The sequence below is a fragment of the Phascolarctos cinereus genome, unplaced genomic scaffold (assembly GCF_003287225.1).
Source record: "Phascolarctos cinereus isolate Bilbo 61053 unplaced genomic scaffold, phaCin_HiC Scaffold_726;HRSCAF=1367, whole genome shotgun sequence".
Taxonomy (NCBI): Eukaryota; Metazoa; Chordata; class Mammalia; order Diprotodontia; family Phascolarctidae; genus Phascolarctos; species Phascolarctos cinereus.
The window spans coordinates 299,647,102-299,669,385 of NW_027556098.1; the positions used below are offsets into that span (position 1 = coordinate 299,647,102).

Consider the following 22,284-nt stretch of genomic DNA (forward strand, 5'->3'; position numbering starts at 1 on the left):
CCTTACTTTTCATTGGCTCGGATCTGCCTGGAGCGGCCGCCGTTGCCTAGTCCTGATTGGTTACCTCTGCTGTCAATCTCCTCCCGATGTCCAAGTCCCCGCCTCGACCCCTTCTCTTCCCCCACTTCCCCCCGGCCCGCCCCCGAAAAGGAATGCTCAGTCTCTCGGATGGCGCGAGGTGAGCGGTCCATCGCCCGGGGCGTCTCCCGTTCCAGCCCCGGCTCCGGCTCCGGCGTCGCGCCCCGCCCCGTGAGGGTGTCCTAGCCGCGCCCCAGCCGCCCGCCCCGCCCCGCCCCGCCCCGCCTTCGCCTTCGCCTCTCCCTGGGCCCGCACCCCGTGTCTCCAGGGTGGAGACCCAGGCGGCCGAAGTGGGAGGAATGTGCTGGAAGGAGGCGACCGCGAAGCAGTGAGGCGGTGCTGAAGGGACAGTTCCCGCCCAGAACCTTCCGCCCCTGACCCAGGTAGCCCGGCCACGAGGCCACGAACTCCAGCCCCGGAGCTCGGGAGCCGGGCGGGCGCGAGCGGGATGTGAGCCATGGAGGCCATCTGGATCTACCAGTTCCGGCTGATCGTGATCGGCGACTCCACGGTGGGCAAGTCCTGCCTCCTGCACCGCTTCACGCAGGGCCGCTTCCCGGGGATGCTGTCCCCAGCCTGCGACCCCACAGTTGGAGTGGACTTCTTCTCCCGCCTGCTGGAGATCGAGCCCGGCAAGAGGATCAAACTGCAGCTATGGGACACGGCCGGGCAGGAGAGGTTCAGGTACCCGCCCGTGACAACCTCCCGGGCTGACCCGGCCCCCGGCCGCCCCTCTTCCGCTTTCCCAGTCTGCCCCTGCCAACCTGCCCGGCCCGGCCCTGCCCATGCTCCGGCCATCCAAAGGCTTCTTCCTCTTTTCCCGGTTCTCACTTCCCTCTCCTGTGTCCTTGCCTTTGCAAATGCGACCCGCCCCCAGGTTCACTTTTTTCCAGATACACCCTCCTCCACTCCCCACCACGCACCTCCCACCCCCAGACGCACTTCTTCCCGTCTCTCACTTTGCTCTCCCACCTCCCCACCCCAACGCCAGCACTGTTGTCCACGAGCCCCGGCTCCCACTTGCCCTTTGTGACCCTTCATCCCCTGTCCCCCTTTTCTTTCTCCCATATTGCCATACCCCATGACTCATCTGTCCTTCTCCTTCATAGACATCATAGTTAGGTTTTGTGGAGCCCAGTCCCTTGAGTATAGTAGGCTTTTAATAATCATTTGTCAGATTTACAGCAAAAGCTGTTCCAACCCAGTTTGGTTGTATGAGATCATTGAGCACCGTCAGGAGGGAGATGAATGGGATGATGATTACTGGAGCCACGCAGTACTTCAGAAGGTGGTGTGCTGTGGTGTCAGAGGACAAAAGTGGGTTCAAATCCTTCCTCAGGATATGTGTCACATACGTGTCACATTTGTAACCTTGGGTAATTCGCTTAATTTCCCTGGGTCTTAGTTTTGTCATCTGTGAGATGAGGGGTTTGGGACCAGATGGCTTCTTGAGGTCCCTACCAGCTCTAGATCTGTAATCCTGTTGTGGCTACGGGTAGAGATTTGAGTGCCTCTTCCTCAAAATTGGACAAAACATGAGGGGCAGAACAGCATAGCCAAGGGTTTTTTAAAGGGGTAAATTCCCTTCACAAGTTTTCAAGCACTGAGGTGAGGTTCTGTTTAGGGAAGGGTGCCATCCAGAAATCTCAGGAGTTGTTTTGTTTTACCTGTATTGCATGTTTCGTATTTAATTTTCTTGGGTAAATGGCAGCGTGTTAAAACTGCATCCTCACTTAATATTATGTAAAAGGAAGGATGACAAAAAAACCTGATTTTTCATACTTAGAATGAAAGATTTAAAAAATAATAGCCAACATTAATATAGCACTTACTATGTGCTAGGCACTGTGCTAAACACTTTACAATTATTATCTCATTTGATCCTCAGGTAGGTACTATTATTCTCATTTTACAGATATTTACATATCATAAAACTGAGGCAAACAAGGGTTGAGTGATTTGCCCAGGGTCACACAGCTAAAATTCTCAGGAATAAGCAACATTTTATTTCTTATCTAAATATTACAAAATAATAAGATTTTAGAACCAGAAGAGACTTTAGAGTTGGTCCAATCTAACTTCTTGCTTTATGCACATGGTTTAGAAAGGTTAAGTGTGTTGGTGAGGGTTACAGCTAGTTAGGGCAGGTAGGTAGAGCAAAGAAGTCAGAACTCAGGAAAACCCGAGTTGAAATCTGCCCTCAGTCGCTTACTAACCATGTGAGTGACCCAGCAAGTTACTTAACCCTGTTTACCTCAGTTGCCTCATCTGTAAAATGAGCTGGGAAAAGAAATGGCAAACCACTCCGAGAGTCTTTGCCAAGTCCAGAAGAGTTAGACACTACATTACTGAACAACAGCTACTTAGGCAGAATTATAAACCAAGTCTCCAAACCAATGAAGCAGCGCATCACCAAACATTTTTCATATGCCTAAAACAAGCCACTAGTTCTAGGATTCACTAAAAGTCCATAATGGGTAGGGGGATGCTTATAAGGGAGAGATACCTTAATGTTGCTTTTCATAAATTTACTTCTTTAATGCCAGAAATTCCATTCATTGTGGCAGAAGTGCAGCACAGTATGGTGGAAAGGGTGGTATATGTGCAGTATGACATCTTGGCTTTGAATCCTAGTTCTGCTACTTAATGCTTGTATGACCTAGGGAAGTTATTTTAGCCTATGTGGGTCTTAGTTTCCTCATCTATGTAATGAGTGGGTTGGACTAAACAATTTATAAAATTGCTTGCATCTTGAATATTCTTTATTACATTGAAGGTTCAAAACCTCTGGTAGAGAGCAACAAACTAAAAAGTGCCATTTTCTAAGCCTGCTTAGGGCTTTCTCCAAATCCATTGTTCTTTGCATTATACTATTCTACCACTTTAAACAAATGGACCAACATTTTTAACATTATTAGGGTAAGGGCTATTTTTGGGGAGAAGGAAATGAGGAGGAGAAATGACTGGAAAGTTTGGAAAAAGGAAAGATAAGCTTCACTGATTGAGTTCATACAAACAGGTACTTTGTTATGTGTACCATATATTCAACAACACGACAGAGTCGTAGGAGTGGAATTTTCCAGTGATGTCTTTTTTTTTTAACCTCCCTCTCAGCAGACTGTCATCCTCTATGGAGTTTTAAATGATGTCTTTTATTTTTTTAACCTCTCCCTACACTGTCATCCTCTGTGGATGACATCAGCTTCCATATGAGCACACTAGGTAATGATTCAAGGTCTTGCTGTATATTCTCAGTTCTGAGGCTGAAATGTAGAATATATACATTACTCTCTGTTCATACACTCTGCACAGTAGCCAAATTGGCCTACTTGCTGCTTCCCAAAGTTTGGATTTCATCTCTCCCTTCCATGCCTTTGCATAGACTGTCCCATCCCTAGAGTGCGCTCTCTCCTCATTTCAGCCTCTTAGAATCCTTAGTTTCTAATAGCGGTTAGCTCAGGTACTCCAACCTATGGGATTCCTTTCTTGATTCTCTGCCTCCCAACCTCACCACCACCCTCATGCTCTCTCCCTCTTCACACTCCTCATATTTTGTATTTACATGTTGTATCCCCCAGAACAATGCACACTCCTTAAAGGTAGAGACTGCTTTTGTATCCACAGTGCCTTGCACTTGGGAGGTGGTATTGAACTGAAATGAATACATGTGCATTTTAGGTATTTATATAGGAACACACACACACACACACACACACACTCATATATCTATATATGAATGTATGTTGTTTGTTGTTCAGTAGTTTCAGTCCTGTCTGACTCTTTGTGACTCCATTTAGGGTTTTCTTGGCAAAGATACTGGAGTGGTTTGCCATTTCCTTCTCCAACTCATTTTACAGTAGAGGAACTGAGGTGAACTGGGTTAAGTGACTTGCCTAGGGTCACAGAACTAGTAAGTGCCTGAGGCTGGATTTGAACTCAGGAAGATTACAATCTAGTTCTAGCTCTGAAGCAAGTGGCTTTACCACTCTGAGCCTCAGTATTGGATCTTTAATGTTGCTTCCACTTCTAACATGCTATGAATTACTAGGGGTTATTTATGCAGTACTAATAACTCATTGCAAGAAGTGTTTCAGCCTTCTCGGGAGGTCAAGCTTGATTAAACTAACTTCTCTGGGCCTTAGTTTCCTCATTTTAGAATTAGTTTAGGTGGTTTGGCTCTAAAATTCTATGATTCTGATCTTGTTTACTAGACTTATTTGTTATATAAACCAGGTGTGAATCAAGATATTGGATGATGACAGTATGTTTATTTAGCTGTTCTTGAACCAATTTCTCAGTAGTTGATATGGTAATAATTTAAAAAAAACTTTCTCCTAAACTTTTAGCATTATGGGCTAAATTGCAGCTACACAAAGCAGAAAAAAATTTTTAAAAGCCCACTTCAAAAGTGGCCACTTTAAAAGCCCCAGTCAACTTTTTGACATGAAGACAAAAGAGTTGTTAAATGCTTTGATTTGATTTCTTAGATGTTTCAGTAACTTTTCACAAGTAGATACTTGGTTGAGACTATTTTTTTAACATTTTATTAATTCGATATGTATTATAGATATTTTGTCTTTAAAATGTAATGCATACATATTTGAAGAACTAGTTTCACATATTTCATTCATAAGAATGCTTTGGCTGTTTTCATACTAAGAAGCAATAAAATCAAAATGAAACAATTACTATAAAGCATTTTCTATTTTATCAAAGAAATGAGAGGTATTTGTTCTTAAATTATAGATAGGAGAGTGAATTTTATTCCAAGGGAAGGTATTAAGTTGATGAAAAATAGATTCCTGCCAACTATCGTGTTTGAAGTTTATTAGCAGTTGTAATCAATTTTAAAGTCAGCTTAACATGAAGGACCTTAAAAAAAAAAAAGAAAGAAAACTTACAGGGGAAAGTTCATGATGTAAAAATAACTCACTTTTATATAGTACTTAAAAGCACTTAAAAACAACCCTATAAGGTGGATGATAGAAATATTTTGTTATTCACATTTTGCCTAAAGCTCAAAAAAGAGTTTTGGGGTGGCAAGAGACTATTTAATTTTACTGGACGAAGGAGACACTAAGCTTAATATTCACCCTAGGAAGCAGGGTCATCAGGCCCTCCCATTTCCAGAGTTTGGATGCAGTGAAAAATGCTGTACACCTTTCATTGGAGAAATAAAACAATGAACTCACTTATGTAGCCTTGGTTTATTCTAATTAAATAACACATGATGCTCCACAGCCGGTTGATCCTTAATTAGAACAAGTTATTGCTGTCTTTGGCTCCTCATACATGATTTTCCAATTCTTCCTGCAAGCACATGTTTTCAGGTCCTCTGTAGTCCTGTGCCAACATAAAGTGTGAGTCTTCCATGGGGAAAGGCTGTACACAGTGGCTCAATCTTTGTGCCTTTATACTTCAGGGATCCTGTTTCAAGGGTACTGTCTCTGGTTTCCTGCTTCTTAATCTCTACTTCGAACTTTCCAACATTTTAACTAATGAGACAAAGCATCCTCTTTTGCCACTATGTCACTTCTAGACTTTTTAATTGAAAGTCTTAAATATCTTTATTGATGAGAGGTGATGGAGCATGTGATCAGTGCATATGTTGAGGAACCACTTGCATGACCTTGCAGATGACATTATATACATACATATAGCCTTGAAATGGGGGAAAGGAAGAGATGGTTGTATAGTGAGGCCACTCAAAATTCACTATACTCAAAATTCAGTAATAAAAGAATTTAGCAAAACTGTCACTATACATGTATGTATTTATGGATATCTATTTATTCTTTATTGAAAACATTTCTGTCTTTAGTTGAAACCTCTTATATAGGTTTACATCTTACAGTTATATCATACATACATAATCAGAACCTGAGGTTGACAACAGTCAGTCACCTGGAGTATAGGAGTTGGGGAACATTTATTAAGTGCCCACTCTTTGCCAGGCACTATGCTGCATACTTTACAAATATCATCTCATTCAATCCTCATGACCCTGGAGGTACACTTATTATCTCCATTTTACAGATGAGGAAACTGAGGTAGCAAAGGTTAAGGGACTTCCCCTCATAGCAAGTGAGCGTCTGAAGTCAAATTTGAACTCAAGTCTTCCTGACTCCAGGCACAGCGCTCTGTCCACTACAGTACAGTACTCTAGGCCACATACAGTCTTGCCTCCAGTACAAGAAATTGTGACATGCTCATTGTCACAGCTAAGAAGGGTCAGAGCTAGGATTCAACCCCAGGTTGACTAGACTTCAGACTTGCCTCTCTTTCCACTATACTTTATTACATCCTTAACATTTGAAAACAGAAATATACTGTAAGGTAACAGTATAATGATTTTTTAAAAAATTAAATAGAAATCCCATGGTTTCCCAATTTAAGTTTAAATTAACATTATTGCAAACAATAGCTTTCATAAAAAAAAATCAAATGTGAGAAAAGCTCCTAAAGAAAACTTAGGAAAGAGACAAGCAGATTGTTTAGTCTAGTACAAGTAGTCATGTAGAAAGGCCCAAAAGTATGAAAATTGTCAAGTACTGTACTTGAATTTTTCATATAGAAAGCTAGAAGAAATGTAGATATTAAGGAAGTACTAAAGATAAAGTGAGACAAGAAATTGTTATCAGGTTCTAGAGCTAGGATGAAGAATTTGTCCTCAGGGAGCCTTGTGGAGCCCTGGGATGATAATGCTCTAGTCTCCTGGCTCCTGCTGTTGCCCAGGGAAGAGCACCAATGCCTGGAGGATTGGGGATTTCATTGGTCTTAGCACGTATTAGAAAGTTGTTTGAGACTTAAATTAAGTGGCTTGATTACAGTCATACAGTGTCAATGGAAGAATTTGCACAGCACTATAACGGAAAAGTGCCACAAAGGATAAGTTCATTTTAATAATCTACTCCAGTTAACCCCTTCTGAGTATAGTGTCCAAACTACTGAACATTAGAGCAGTTAAAAATGTATGAATTCTGGTTAATCAGCTTTCCAAAGAGTAATAAATAATAAACGATAGCAATCTGAAGTCTTAGCCTAATTGAACAGGGTATGACCTCCAAATAACACTCATCCTGAAACCTGATTTTTTCTTCTCTGCTGTCTACACACGTTTCTCCAGCCTTTTTCTTTCCCTCTGTTTCTTTGTGTATATTTCTCCTTCTACGTCTTTGCCACTAACACTCTGTTTTTCTTATTGTGTCCCATATGCCCTCTCTGTCACTTTCCATCCTTCACTTTTTCTTCCCATTATTCTTACTTTCTATCTCTTCCTCTACCTGTTTCTTTGGTTTTTTCCTATACTGTATAACCTCTCTATCTGCCTCATTTATTTTGTATCCCCACAAGGATGGAATGTAAGCTTCTTAAAGACAGGCATTGTCAAACTTTTGTATTTATACTCCCATTGATTACCACATTGCCTGGCCCATAGTAGATACTTAATAAATGCTTGTTAAGATATTCATTCATCTCTACTGATAATTATTAAGTGTCAATTTTGTGCATTGTAGGTTGGGAGAGATACAGATATTCAAGTATGGTTCAAATATAAGGTTTTTTAGAATGTAGGCCATATCACTAAAATGAATCTTTTTTAAAAAATGAAGTGAATTCTCTTTAAAAGAAAAAAATAAGTGTACTTATTTCAGTACTTCAACGATCTGCTATTTTCCATCTTAGTGATCTCGGGCAAGTTACTTAGCTTTGTAGGGCCCTAATTCTTCATCTATGAAATGAGAGGTTGAACTAGATGGCCTCTAAGGGCTCTTCCAGGTCTAAATCTATGAATGTGATTTTATTGGTGTAGATTAGCCAATAGAGATTACAACCCTCTCTGCTCTTTATTTAGTAAATTGTCTTCTTGAGTTGCTGTGCCTATAAAAGTTATCACCTTACCCCCAACTCTTTGATGAAGAGCCTCCAAATTTAGGCTAATCCTCCAATTAAAGACTCAGTCTGTTATAGTCAAAGCCCTTCTAGCTAAATAGGACCTTCTAGAACTTGCACTGCTTGTACAGCGTTTGAGAACTCTTGATGAGGCATTGGTGTAAGATTTTAGTAGAACACAGAGGCAGATATATATTGAAAAATTTTTGCTACAGTATTCTAGTTTAGATACATGGTACTTAGAAATTCAGTAGACTTTTGTCACTCAGGAGAAAGCTAATACCATTAAGTTATGCTCATTTTCTCTTACAGCTTCCCCTCTTCCTCTGCTCTTTTAGATAGCCCCTTACTCATTTGCAAAGCTTGTAAACCCCACTCTTCTGTGTATCTATCTGTTCTTCTTCCTACCCCTGCCTATTTGACCACCACATCTGCAGCTACAAGAAGATCCCATTAAAATTGCAAGCTCTTGGGAGATCTCCTCCCTTCATCCATTTCAGCCTAGAGGAGAGTTCACAAGATCCTTGATTTTGAGGTACGAAGGGCAGAGATTCTAGCAGTCCCCAAAAGCATGCAAAGACAGAAGAGATAGGTCTCCCTTACCTTTTAGCATGAACAACCAGAGCATCTGACACAGGCTTCCCTAGCTAATGTATGCTGCTGAGGAAGTAGTTGCTATGGTTTCCACTGCTGCTGGGAAACCAAGAAGGATTAAGCTGTATCTTCACCACTAAAAGCTCGATTATAAGCTACAGTCAAGTTTTCTAAGTGCCAGATTAAGTATGAAAATATGGTTTGGATTTGGGTCTGTCTTAAGGCCAATGTAATAGGAAGCAATGTTATATCTTTAAGGATATACTTTCTCCTCTTTTCTTTCTCCCTTGATCTCATTGATTTTATTATGATTACTACTAGTAATAGTAACTCAATCTAATAAACATTAAGTACCTGGTATGTGCAACCCACTATTATAATTTTAACCTCAGAAGATCTATGAGTTCCAGCTGTTGGCTTCTGGACTTTTTTTTAACCCAAATGGAAGATTCTATAGTTATCCCTATTAAATGTCCTCTTACTCAATTCAGGCCAGTGTTCTAACCTATCAAGTTCCTTTTGGATCCTGAATCTCATCTACTGTGTTAATTATCCTTTCTGGCATTGTGTCATCTGCAAATTTGAGAAGCTTGTCATGTATGCCTTTCTCTAAATCTGTTAAAGTTCAATGCAGAGTGCAAATACCTGGGCCACTCCACTAGAGACCTTAAAAACTGACATCAAACCATTAAATGATTACTATTTGGCTCCAGCCACTCGACCAGTTCTAAATTTACCTATCTACACTATTATCTAATCTATATCTTTCCATCTTATCCATAAGAATAACAACACGAATGCCATGTTCAAATGTCATTTTGAAATCTAGGCATACTAGGAATACAGCATCTCCCAGTTTACCTAGTCTAGTAACAATTTTAGCTTAGGAGGGAACTCTACCATATGTCCTGAAAGGTGACAGACATTCTCCCTTGGAATTCTTCCTTTTGGTCAACTCTTTTAGCTGGGCAATTTGAACAAAGTCTAGAGTTGGATTCCAGTCACATCCACCAGTGATATAGCAACCTCTTCTGAGAAGAAAATATAAAGGGGCCACAGTGGAAATGTCATTTCCCCTCTTCATTTCTATAGTTTTCTCCTAGGCTCAAGAGGGAGAATAGAGCCCACTGGGTGCCATCTTTAGTTTTGTATATCCTCTGTTGCTCCACACAAAGGATCATAGGATCATGCATTAAAAGATGGAAGGAACCTTACAGGCTGACTCTAATCTTCATACTTTACAGATGAGGAAGTTGAGGCACAGAGAGGTCAAGTGACTTGTCAAGGGTCACACATCTGATAATGTTTGAATCAGGATTTGAACTCAGGTCCTCCTGACTCCAAGTCATATGATTTTATATAGAAAGAATCCCCATCTATATCCTCCTCCCCAGCTCCCTTCCTCCACCAAAAAAATATTAGCTCCTGATGCTTGACCAGAGAAAGAGTGTAATTTGTTTGTGGAAAGGAGAGAGATAGTTAAGTGAACCCTGAACCAAGATGTCTCCTGCCTATTCAGTACAAATTAATGGGGGAAATGAAGATGGGATAGAGGAGAACTTCTCTTTTTATAACCAGTTTGAGCCCTCTCCCAAAAACAGTCCAAAGGAAGGAATATCAGGACAGACAAGCCAATAGAATGACCATTCAGTCAGAGGAGGAAGAGTATAGTGGACCCTAAACCATCAGAGACATCAGATTTGCCATGGTTTACTTTGCTGAACCATGTCTCTGAACTTGAGACCTACCTATTCTGTAATTATTCTACTTCCTCTTCCATCCCAAAGGTTTTTCCTACCTATTTACAACTCAGATCTTTAAAGCTTCTGACTAAAACCTTCCCTCCTACTTAGTGATTCCTTTGAGAAGTAAGACAAGCCCACGCAAACCATGTGTTTGCTCTCTCACTCCATTTCATTATAAGCCACACAGACAAAACTGTTTGGGGAAAGATATATTTAAACATATTAAATTGCATAGTTTTGTTCCCTTAGCATAGTGTAAGATTCTTTGCCTTAATTCAAATTTTTTTAGGTACAATAATGAATCATAAACTAACTGGAAAAGAAGGCAACAGCTATTTTTTTTTTACCATCCTTCTAGATGAAAATAATTTTTCAAATTTGATCAAAGATTTTCTGATAATGGAAATGACTGTTAATAATAACTGAACTGATACCAGTATGGTCCTTATGATGTTGGTCTAATATCTACTGGTGGTAAGATTCCTTAGGAACGTGGCAATTTATTTAAATAAGGCTAAACTACATGTCTGACTTTAAGATTCAGGGAGTTGAAGGGTTGTTCTGCCTCTAGAATTCACAGTACCAGGATCTCTTGCCAAAGAGGGAAGCAGGTAGAGAGTAAATTTTGTAAGGTATCCTAATAGTCTTTGTTTGGGCTCAATTGTACCTAGTTGTGAAATTATTTATCATTAACTTGATATATATTTATTCATGGAAGATCATGGCAGTATTGAAAGATCATGGCAAAATTTGGTTGCCCAGAGAAGTTCATCAGTATTGTAGGTCATTTTCATGATGGCATGTTTGCATGAGTTCTGGATAATGGACAATGCTTTTGTGCTTTCCCACTCGCCAGTGGAGTGAAGCAGGGCTGTGTGCTTGCTCCCATGCTTTTTAGCTTGACATTTTCAATGGTGTTGTGGGACATCTTCAACAAGGATGAAAATGGCATCAAGGTCAGCTAGTGCACTGATGGTAAATTATTTAACTTGAAAAGGACACAGGCCAAGACTAAGGTAGAGGGGAGAGTTGGTGTATGACTTTTTATTTACAGATAATTGTACCCTCAATGCAACCTCTGAGGCTGAGATATAACAAAGAATAGATTGATTCTCTGCTGCCTGTTCTAATTTTGGCCTGACAATTAATACCAAGAAAAGAGGTTTTCTACCAGCCAGCACCACACCATCTATGCATGGAACCATCAGTTACAGCAAATGGATAAATTTTGAATGTTCTGGATAAGTTCACTTACCTTGGCAGTATACTTTCCAGAGATGTACATATAAATGATGAGGTGATGCACACATTGCTTGAGCTAACTCAGTGTTTGGGAGGCCATGAAGGAAAGTGTGGGAGAGAGGAAGTATTATAATGGCAGCCTACCAAATTGAGGGTCTACAAGTTGTCTTGATGACCTCCTTATTGTATGTCCGTGAAATCTGGACAGTGTGCTAGCACCATGCCAGGAAACTGAATTGCTTCCATTTGAATTGTCTTAGGGAGATTCTGAAGATCACCTGGCAAGATATGGTAACAGACACTGAGCTCTTTCTCAAACTGAACTGCCAAACATTCAAACTCTACTTCAAAGAGTGCAACTCTGATGGGCTGGCATGTTTGAAGGCCAAATGTATGTTTACCCAAAAGACTATTTTATGGAGACCTCACACAAGGCAAATGCTCCCATGGAGGTCAGAAGAAGCAATACAAGGACATTTTCAAGGTCTCTCTGAAGAAGTTTGGAGATAATTGTGAGACGTGGGAGACACTGGCACAGGACTGCCCAGCATGGAGTGCCCACATCAAATAAGGCATTGTGCTCTATGAATAAAGCAGAAATGCAGTAGCTCAAAAGAAACATGAAGTGTGCAACTTTAGAGACATCTCAACTTCAAATGTTCATATGTGCCTGACCTGTGGTGGAGCTCATATTTGCTGATCAGCCACAGTCAAACACATTGCACCTTGACCCCAACATAGTGATGTCATTTTGGTCCTCTTTGAACACAAAGGACAACTAACCAATCACAAGGTTGTTTCTTAGTTAACAACTAAGGGCAGCTAAGTCATTTTTACCTTCTTTGGTCTTTACCTATCAAGTTCATCTGGGAGATTTTTAAGTATTTTCTTTAACAACTAATTCCTTCAGATTAGTTTATTCAGTGTTTAAATATTTTGTTGCCTTTTATTTTTTATATCAGAATCATTAAGGACTAGAAGGATAAGCTAATTGTTCTTCCTTATAATCTCCTTCATTCTACAACTGACATTACTAGATTCAGTGAATCATTGAATCACAATTCAAATTTGAATTAGGGATTCCGCTTAGTTCAACAAATTTATTAAGCCCCTAACACGTGCAAAGTTCTATGCTAGGCTCTGAAGATAAGTATAGGAGATAGTACCTGAGTTCAGCCTGGCAGGAAGATATATGGCAGTGATGAGGAGTGAGAGCATTCCTGCCATGGGGGTCAGCTTCTACAAAAATACAGAGTTAGGAGATGGAATGCCAAGGTTCAGGGAATGGCAAGTAGGTCAACATTGTTGGATTGTAAAGTGCATGAAGGGGATTGATATGAAATAGGTCTAGAAAGATAAATGGGAGCCAGGTTGTGGGAAGCTTTAAATGCCAAGCTGAGGCATTTATATTTTATCCTGGAGGTAAGAGGGAGCCATTGAGGATTTTTGAGTAGTGGGGTGATATGGTCAGACCTGGACCTTGGGAAAGTTATTTTGGCAGCTTTGTAGAGAATGAAATGTGTTACCTTTGAAAATTAAGGTAAACTGAGAGACAGTGGCCTAAGCATGATCAATTTATTAGGTAGTCTAGTAGCAGTTAGGTGTCACAGTGGATAGAGTGAGTGCCAGGCCTAGAATAATGTCTAGTAGCAGTTAGGTGTCACAGTGGATAGAGTGAGTGCCAGGCCTAGAATAATGAAGATGTGAGTTCATATCCAGCCTCACACATTTACTAGCTGTGTGATCCTGGGAAAGTCACTTAACCTTCTTTGCCTCAGTTTCCTCATGTGTAAAATGAACTGGAAAACCACTGTAGTCTCTTTGCCAAGAAAACCCCAAATGGGGTCACTAAGATTGGTCAGGTAGTAGGTGACATTACAAAGGTAGACAATATAGGGGTGGAGATTCAATTGCTATAATACCTTTTCTGGGTCATTTCCCTAACTTATCACTCGGTTATTTATAGATTGGTTCCCCAAGGGAAAACTAGTGCTCTTTTGGGTTCAAAAGATAGCCTGGGGGTCCACACTCCTAAAACTACAGCTCAAGAGCTCCTACCAATGAGCTTACGATTAATAAACAGCCATTGAGTACAAGTAACTCAAAACAAAGGCATTTATTAAAATGGAATAAAAAAAGTAGCTAGAGTATTTTCCCCACCTCCTAAATCTGAGGCTCACTTTGCAAAGGATAACAGGGCATATAGACTGATCTTTTCCCTTAGGTTAACATGTTTCTGTCCTTTGCCCCTTACTTTCTGTGATTACATAAAGTGAGTGGCAGGGGAACCACAAAAATTGCTAAGTCAGACTGTAAGAAGCTAGCAGGAAGTGAGGAAGTAGAGGTAGCAGAGTATACAGATTATTCTTATGAGCAGTTTGTCAGGGAAAAAGAAAAGAAATGTTAAGATGAGGCCTGGAGAGGATGACAGAGTCCAGTGGAGATTTTGTTTTTTTAAAACAGGTTAAGACCTGGGGATGTTTGCAGGGAGCAAATAAGGACCCTACCTATAGATAAGGAGAGATTAAAGTTGAGAGAATATTGGAGAGGTAAACTCCAGGAAAAGATGGGAAGGGTTTGGGATAAAGGAAACAAATAAAGGGGCTTTAACAAAGAGAAAGAGATGGGTAAAGAGGTTTTCACATATGAAATAGGAGAGCAGTTGCTTGCAGCAAGAGAGCCTGCTTTTCTCAGCCAAGTTGGAGTTAAGGATATCTGTTGAGAGAAAAAGAGAATGTTATATAGGAAGCTTGAGAAGTTTGCAATAGGCCCTGTGATAATGCTGTTTATGCTTTTTATTCAAACAGGATTGGCAAATGACATCTCCATGTAAGTAAGTTAAAGCAGAAGTTGCTTAATTGTCTGGTAAATTTGGGCTAGTTAAGTAATTCAGATGAAAGTGAAATGTGTGGCCTGTGCTATGGATTGAATGTGTATATTCCTCAAATCTACCAGAATATTATGCAGATGTCAGCTCCACTTTGGCTGGGTGCTGTGTCCACAGTTTTTCTAAACTGCCTGCTTTGTTATGCTAAGATATGTCATTCCATTCTGTTCCTGAAGCAGCCCTAACAAATAGAAACCAAGGGGAGAACCCAGTGTCCTGAGTAGGGCATCTGAGCATTAGCCACATGACTTCCCCTACCTCCAACTTCACTACATGCAGAAGTACTCAACTCACATTCCAGAAGTTTCCAACAAAGTGAAGGCATACTACTTAGGGGCCCAGGGGGCTTCCTTTTACCCTGTTCCAACTTCACTGCTATTGCCTCTCTTTCCACAAATTCCTTCTCCCGTAATTGCCAGTCCCTCCCCTTTCCTTGTTTTCATTCTGCTCAAATAAACCACATAAATGTCCTTTGGATACAGGGTTAGAAGCAGTTACTTACAGGGCTGTATCCCGTCCCAGCCCCAATGTGTGGAGGCAGCATCTAGAGTAGGAAAATTTCTGAAAGTAGGTCAGCCATGTCTTGTTCCCAGCTCTGGTAATAAGGTATCTGTAATGGATTTCTGTTTATTGTACACACACACAGAGATACAATCTATACTGTGCTATGATTTTATCCTAATATAGTCCCTATGTCTTTCCAAAATTAAAAATCTTAACAAAATATTGGTCTGGCTGCTGTGTAAGTTATAGCTGTGTCTAAGGTGCAAATATCTAATGATGTTTTTCAGTTGTAAAAAGTATGCTTTTTAAAGTTGCTCTGATGGAAGGTTATTATTTTTTTTTTTTACAGACTGTGGTCAATAGACTTAAAGCTTTCAGTTTCATGAAAAAAGTCTTAACTAGTTTTTCTAAAAAACTATAGATCTGCCTAGATATACATAGAGATATTATGATACAAAATATCAAGTTACATTTTAACACAAAATTAAAACACCACTGTCTTATTCACAGTCTGCTGAAGAGGATGAAAAGATCTTTCTTGATTGTAAAAGGGTGCCATGATTTAGCAATTCTTGATCTCTCCCTCCCCCTAAAAAACCTAACCCCGTACTTTGGTTTGTGCCTTTCTACAGACACTCTGAAATACAAATGGGGATTAGAAAGAAGCACGAGTAATGGGGAGAAACTAGAGGATTTTCTTCCCTACATAGCAGAACAAAGGGTTTGTGATCCAAGGGCTCTGACAGAAATTGCAGGGAGTACATTAAAATTTGGTGTTTCTGAAGAGTTCTACCTGCCTTATAGCAAGAATTTGGCAGCTTGGGTATGCAGTTAACTTCTACCCTTATAGTGACAAATTAATTTTTTAAAACTTTTATCTTATTTTATCTTTATTTTATAAATGAGAAACTGAGGCCACTAGCATTGTGTCCCTTTGTTTATTTTGCACCATCCCTTTTTAAGAAGATAGAACCCTTCTTGGTCACTCCTGTTATCTTGACATACTACTTAGGACAAGTTCTGCCTTAAGGAATAAGTAAGGTAATTTTTATGCCCCAGTTTCTCTGTATGTCAGCCTCTGATACCTACCTATGTCTAATTTTACACTAATGGGGTTAAAAAGAAAAAGAGAGTTGGTGGTTTTGAAGTTAGCTAATATTTATGAAATGCCTGTTATGTGCCAGTCACTGTGCTAAGTGCAGTAGATGCAAAGAAAGGTAAAAGACAGTCCCTGCTTTCGAGGAGCTCACAGTCTACTGAGATGACATGAAAACAGCTATGAACAAACAACTTATATACAGGATAAGTTGGAGATAACACAGAGAGGGCACTAAAATCAAGGAGGAATCAGGGAAGGCTTCCTTTAGAAGGTGGGATTTTTACCTAGGACTTGAAGGAAGCCAGGGAAGCCAAAAGATGGTGTTGAAAGAGAGAGCATTCCAGCCATGGGGGACAGCAAAATAAAATGCCTAAAGCCTAGAGATGGAGTGTCTTGTTTGAGGAACAGCAAAGAGGCCAGCATCACTAGATTGTAGGGTATGTGGGAGGGTGTAAGGTGTAAGAAGACTGGAAAGGTAAGAGGGAGCAGTATATGAAGAGCTTTGAAGGCCAAACAGGGGATTTTATTTTTGATTCTGGAGGTGATAGGGAGCCATTGGAGTTTATTAAGAGTAGGGAAACATGATTAGACCTCTGTTTTAAGATCACTTTGATGAATGAAGGACAGACTGAAATGAGGAAAGTTGAGGCAGGGAGACCCATTTGCAGGCTTTCACAGGAGACTAGCAGTTGAGGTATAAGGGCTTGCACCAGAGTGGTGGCACCCTGTCAAAGGAGAAGTGAATTTGGATTATTCATCTTGGTCTTTCTAGTTCAAGTTAAGAAAAACAGGCAATCTGAAGTGAAATTACTATGAAAGTGCTTATTATTAAGAATCTGTCTTGCTGCTTACTACTTCAAAATTCTGTCAGTTCACAACTAACTCACCTACTTTTTTACCTCATAGAATGTTTTTCTTTAGTTGAACTGACCCATCTTTGATGACTAAATTCCCACTCACCCTGCTTGTACCATTTCCCAGCTTTGACATCAGTGCTGCATTTCTTCACACAAACACATTACCCTGTTTGGAAATGCAAAGAAAGAAAAATGTTTTGCTTACAAGTTTCTATTCATTTTTCAGATCAATAACTCGATCTTATTACCGCAACTCAGTTGGTGGATTTCTGGTATTTGACATCACAAACCGGAGATCTTTTGAACATGTGCGAGATTGGTTAGAAGAAGCCAAAATGTATGTGCAGCCATTTCGGATTGTATTTCTATTAGTGGGACATAAATGTGACCTTGTGTCACAGCGTCAAGTTTCAAGGGAAGAAGCTGAAAAAATGTCAGCAGCCTGTGGTATGAAGTATATAGAAACCTCAGCAAAAGATGCTACAAATGTTGAAGAATCTTTCACAATCCTGACAAGAGATATATATGAACTTATTAAAAAAGGAGAAATTTGCATTCAAGATGGTTGGGAAGGGGTTAAAAGTGGCTTTGTTCCAAATATTGTGCATTCTTCAGAAGAAGCAGTAAAGCCTATGAAACAATGTCTTTGCTGAATTCAGAAGCAGCTCCAAAATGGGTATGAGTAGATCAGGTATTTGTTTTAAGACAAATACCAACATTAAAAGCAAAGTGATAGTTATGGAAGCATAAAAATCATTGATTTGTCTGGGTCACTAATCATTGTTTTTGCATCCTTTTATAAGATATTTAATTTAAAATACTAAAGCAGTAATATAGTTAAAGCAGAAAATATATTATTTTGAAGACATTAATATTTGTAAACAAAAGTGCAATATTTACTTAGCAAGTTAACATATCAAAGATTTTGACTAGGACTAAAGTCCATTTTCAAGGGACCAGATTTTTCATGCATTCCTATGTCTTAACAAGTATTGAATGTGAAAAAATTACATATTATATTAATATTATTTTCCTTTATTGGTTCACTGCTTCTGAAATAAAGTTTTTATGTTTTATAGAGACAGTTGAGATTACAGTCAGTATATTATATTCCCAATAACTTTAAAGAAAGGAAATTAAAGAATTACTCATAAGCAAACATTTTGATATAATAATGATAATAATATGTTTTAAACTTCCCCACATTTTTGAAATCATAGATCTACCTGGAAATTTCAAAGAGAGGAAATTCAATTGATCCAGATCCAGTTTGTTTTCTGACTTTTCAGTGCAAATAAATCTGAGAGGCAGTATTGCGGAATGGCTCGAGAACTAGCCTGGGAATCAGGAGAACTTAAGAGTCAAGTCTTGCCTCTGATATATACTACTGGCTGTGTGATCCTGAGCAAGTCATTTAATTTCTTAATGTACTCAGTAACTGTTCTAAAAACTAAAAACTGCAGAGAAACTAGCAATCTGCATTGAGAGAGGAAGTTCTTACTAGGAACTACCTAGACTGGTGAAGTACAATTTAAAACAAAAAGAAATGAAATATAAAATATTTTGGTCATAAGTTCTAGTTGAGTGAACTTTTAAGCTTAAAAAATATTTATTATTAGGTCCAAGAAGACTTCATTTCTTCAACAAGGATGTAGAAAGGGTATTCTAATAAAATACTGTATCAATATTGCAGAGTAATTTGTAGAAAAGGAAACTGTTTAAAACATTTGCCATTCAAACCTTCCAATATCATTAGTGAAAGTTGCAGGAATTTTGATGTGTATATGTGTGTAAACACACACAAACACACACATGCGAAACAGTTACTTGTCTTCTTGTAGCTCATTTCCAATAATTGCATTTTAATCAGAATTAGAAATTTTTTACTTTACTGCATTTTTACAACCATTTATATAGTTAACTAGAAAGCAGTGACAAGTAAATATTATTTCTTCTAGCAATCTTAATTGCATTATTGTTAAATCACAAGTTATTTTGTATATTAAGTACTTCTGTGCATATCATCAAAAAAGTTGAGAATCATGTTTTCTCGTTTTTTTTTCCCCAATCCCTTCTTCCTCTGCCTTCTCTTTCCTATAGAAAGTCCTTATTGGTAACTCTTATTGAGTTTCATATAATTAAAGAATTCCTTGGCACTGAGCTGCCCCTCTGACTCAGCCTTCCTGTATTGAAAAACTGCTTCTTAGTAGTAGAAGTGATTGGCAGAAAAAGCCAAGAGAACTTCAGGTTAATTAGAAGCCCTGGCTGGAACATGGTATTTAAATCATTGAACCACTTGACTAAATTATTGCATGTCTTCATCTTTAAAAGTTTTCTTAAGACCACAACAGGGATTTTTCTGACAATAACTTTTTCTGAACAATTCCACTGGGGATCTTCCCAACTAGTTTCCATCTTGTCAGTGTATCAATTAAGAGGGACTGACACCCATTAACAGACTCTATTATGGTGAATTATCAAGCAAAAGATAGCTTTTTTTCTAGGCCAAATTATCTAGATAATTGTCTCAATTATCTATTCCTCTTTGCTAGTACAGATATAGTATATAAATGTATTGATACTAATTCATTTTTCTTTAGAGGTTGAGGTTTTTTTTTCCTGTCTTCAAGATCTGTATTTATGTATTTGTACATACTTTGTACATTTTCTAGGCCTGGTTAAGTATTCTTTTTCTAAGGGCTTATAGAGAGAAAGGAACATGAATTAAAATATAACAAAATATTTTGAAAATCTCTCTACATTCCATTGATATGTATGAATTAATTATGGTTGAAGATATGCTTTGACCACTTACAAAAGTGAACACTTAAGAAAAATACAAGACCAGAAAAATGGAAAGTAAATATAGTTCAATTTATTTTGAATATTATGTGATTTTAATTGTATATTCAAGTAATTTACTTGGGACAAATTCATATATTGACTCTCTATCCACATTTGAAATTGATGATGTCATCTCAGTGTACACTGCAGAGGTCTAAGTTTCCTTAGATAAGCAGCCAAAATACCAAAGTGCTTTTGATATATAGTAGAACACATATATAATACTGACTTAGAACTGGATTAATGGCTATGATGTAGGATTACATTTAGAACAGAAACACAAGCTCTAATCTTTGAGAACATCTAATCCAACAGATAACGGAACCAAGGCCTTGACAGTTCAAGTGCCTTGTTCAGGCTCACACATGGTTGTTAGTTAGTAGCAAAGCCTGGATAAAATCCAGTGGTGGAAAGTACCCTTTGATTCTACCATGCTGTTTCTTGTGGGATGGGATGTGGCACATGATATATCTGCAACTGTGCAAATGACAAGCAGGTTAGAATAGGGTGAAATTATATGTTGATATAAAAGGGGAACACTTACAGTCAAACAGTAATATACAATATAATCTAAAGAAAAGAACTGAGAATTCCAGTTCTAATTCACTTCTACATGAGATAAGCCTAATAAACTTAGTTGTGTGGAAAATGCTGTTTTCTTAAATAACATTAGTATGAATGTGGTCAGTAGGGTCATGCCAGAGAATCTTTCTGGTTCAGAAAAATTACTTTGCCTAGTGGTTTCTTGGAAGTCAGCCATTTCATTTAAAAAAAAATTTAAATGATGACATCTGATTACTAAATGTCATAGATCAACAAGAAAGGAAAGAAGAAAGGAAGGAAGGGAAAGATAGATATTCTGGTATTACCTATGTAATAGGTACACTTCCTGAGAAATAACTGCTTATATGGTGATACATTAACTCAGACCACTGTGGTAGCATTTAATGATGTAACAATTTATTAAATGGTATATTTGAGCCAAAATGATTATACATTGCTGTAAAGATTTGTAAATATGGCCCTTAAAAATCTATATGCATACTTAATAGCCAGAAATGTTTCTTAAACTTCTCAAAAAAACTTAACAATTCAAAACTTCTTATAAACATATTGTATGGTTTCAGAAAACCTTTTACTTCAAGCATGCCCTGAATGGACTTCATTTTGGGAGGGGAAGTGAATGCTTTTCTATTTGGGTTAAAATAGCACGTTCCTAAAACAAAGACTTCATCTACTAGACCTTTGAGTAATTATAATATCAAAGGTTTGAATTCACAAGACTAGCAGTTTGACAAGAGGTTTGTTGTTGTTTTTTGTTTTTTTTATTCCAGCTTTCATAGTGCTTTTGGAACACATTCAACTACAGACTCCCCATTTACTTGAAACTGTGCACTATATTGAGCTGATATCTGAGTGTATGAAGTAAGATGTTGCAAGCCTATAACAGTCATACACCAGTACATATCCTGGCTTTTTATTAACAAAGAACTGTGCCTTCAGTTGTTTAGTTATACAGAGGGCATATGCAAGCTTGAGGCATATGCAGTATGCAGGCTACTTTAACCACTATAGAGTTAGGTCCTACTATTTTAAAATAATGAAATGCGGTACCAACTATAAACCTATTGGCGTGAAACTTCACATATATAAGCTGTCTCCTCTTCTTCAAAAACCTCCTCAAAATTAAGTTCATTCCAGAAACCTTCACTTATTAAGTGGAAGTGAGCTGCAACTCTCCATTGGACCCTAAAATAACTAGCAAACCACACCTCTGAGCCCAAAAGAAAATGCCAGAAGAATAAACTGTATCATGACTGATATTTTCTTTTCAACAGTCTTAATTGCTACAGAACAACATGACTGATTCAGCTATGACAATCAATACTGATAATGAACCAGACAGAAAAGAATAAATTACCCACATGAAAGGAAAAGAACTAGAATACAGAATAATTAAAAATATTAGCCTTCTTGTTTGTTTGATCTCTGTTAGATTATAAGGAGAATTCATGTCTTCTCTTGAATAGTGCCTAGGATAGTGTCTTCCACGTATAGACACTGAGTTAATGTTTGATCTTAATGATTTTGAACCAACACTATGAAATTCAGTTTCCACAGATTCAGTTTTCATCGCAGATATCCTGTAATAAAAGATGTTTTGCTATAGCTAAATTTTAGCATTTTTGGAAGATGATAGTTGACTGAAGAAAATTGCTAAGAGAACATATGGTATTAAACCTCTTTGAAATGTGTTGTAAATGTTATTTGTAAAAAAAAGTTAATAAAAAGAATGTGAAGAAATCTTGTCAGAGGACTATTTTATGTTATCTACGATAGCATTTATAGACAGCAGATTTTTTTTTTAGTGGGAGCATTCATGTTAACATTCATGTTAATTGCAGCTCTGACAGTTTTCACAGAAATTTCTCAAAATGATTGAAAATATAATCTAATTCAGGAAATATTTATTAAATGCCATCCACATGCAAACTACTGTGCCAGGCACTAGGAGTACAAAGATGTAAAATATCACAGTTA

General features: G+C 38.4%; 1 protein-coding gene across 1 annotated transcript; it reads left to right on the forward strand.

Moving 5' to 3' along the window:
* Positions 1–141: 141 nt before the first annotated feature.
* On the forward strand, positions 142–22,047 carry RAB39A (RAB39A, member RAS oncogene family). Its single transcript, XM_020996132.2, has 2 exons — positions 142–762; positions 17,126–22,047. The coding sequence occupies exons 1-2, from the start codon at positions 536–538 to the stop codon at positions 17,550–17,552; spliced, it is 654 nt and encodes a 217-aa protein (XP_020851791.1). The 5' UTR covers positions 142–535; the 3' UTR covers positions 17,553–22,047.
* Positions 22,048–22,284: the final 237 nt, after the last annotated feature.

Bases quoted from the DNA above. Each gene is read 5' to 3' on its own strand.
- RAB39A (XM_020996132.2), top strand. From the start codon at position 536: ATGGAGGCCATCTGGATCTACCAGTTCCGGCTGATCGTGATCGGCGAC. The intron at 763-17,125 runs GTACCCGCCCGT...TTCATTTTTCAG, and splicing joins GCCGGGCAGGAGAGGTTCAG to ATCAATAACTCGATCTTATT.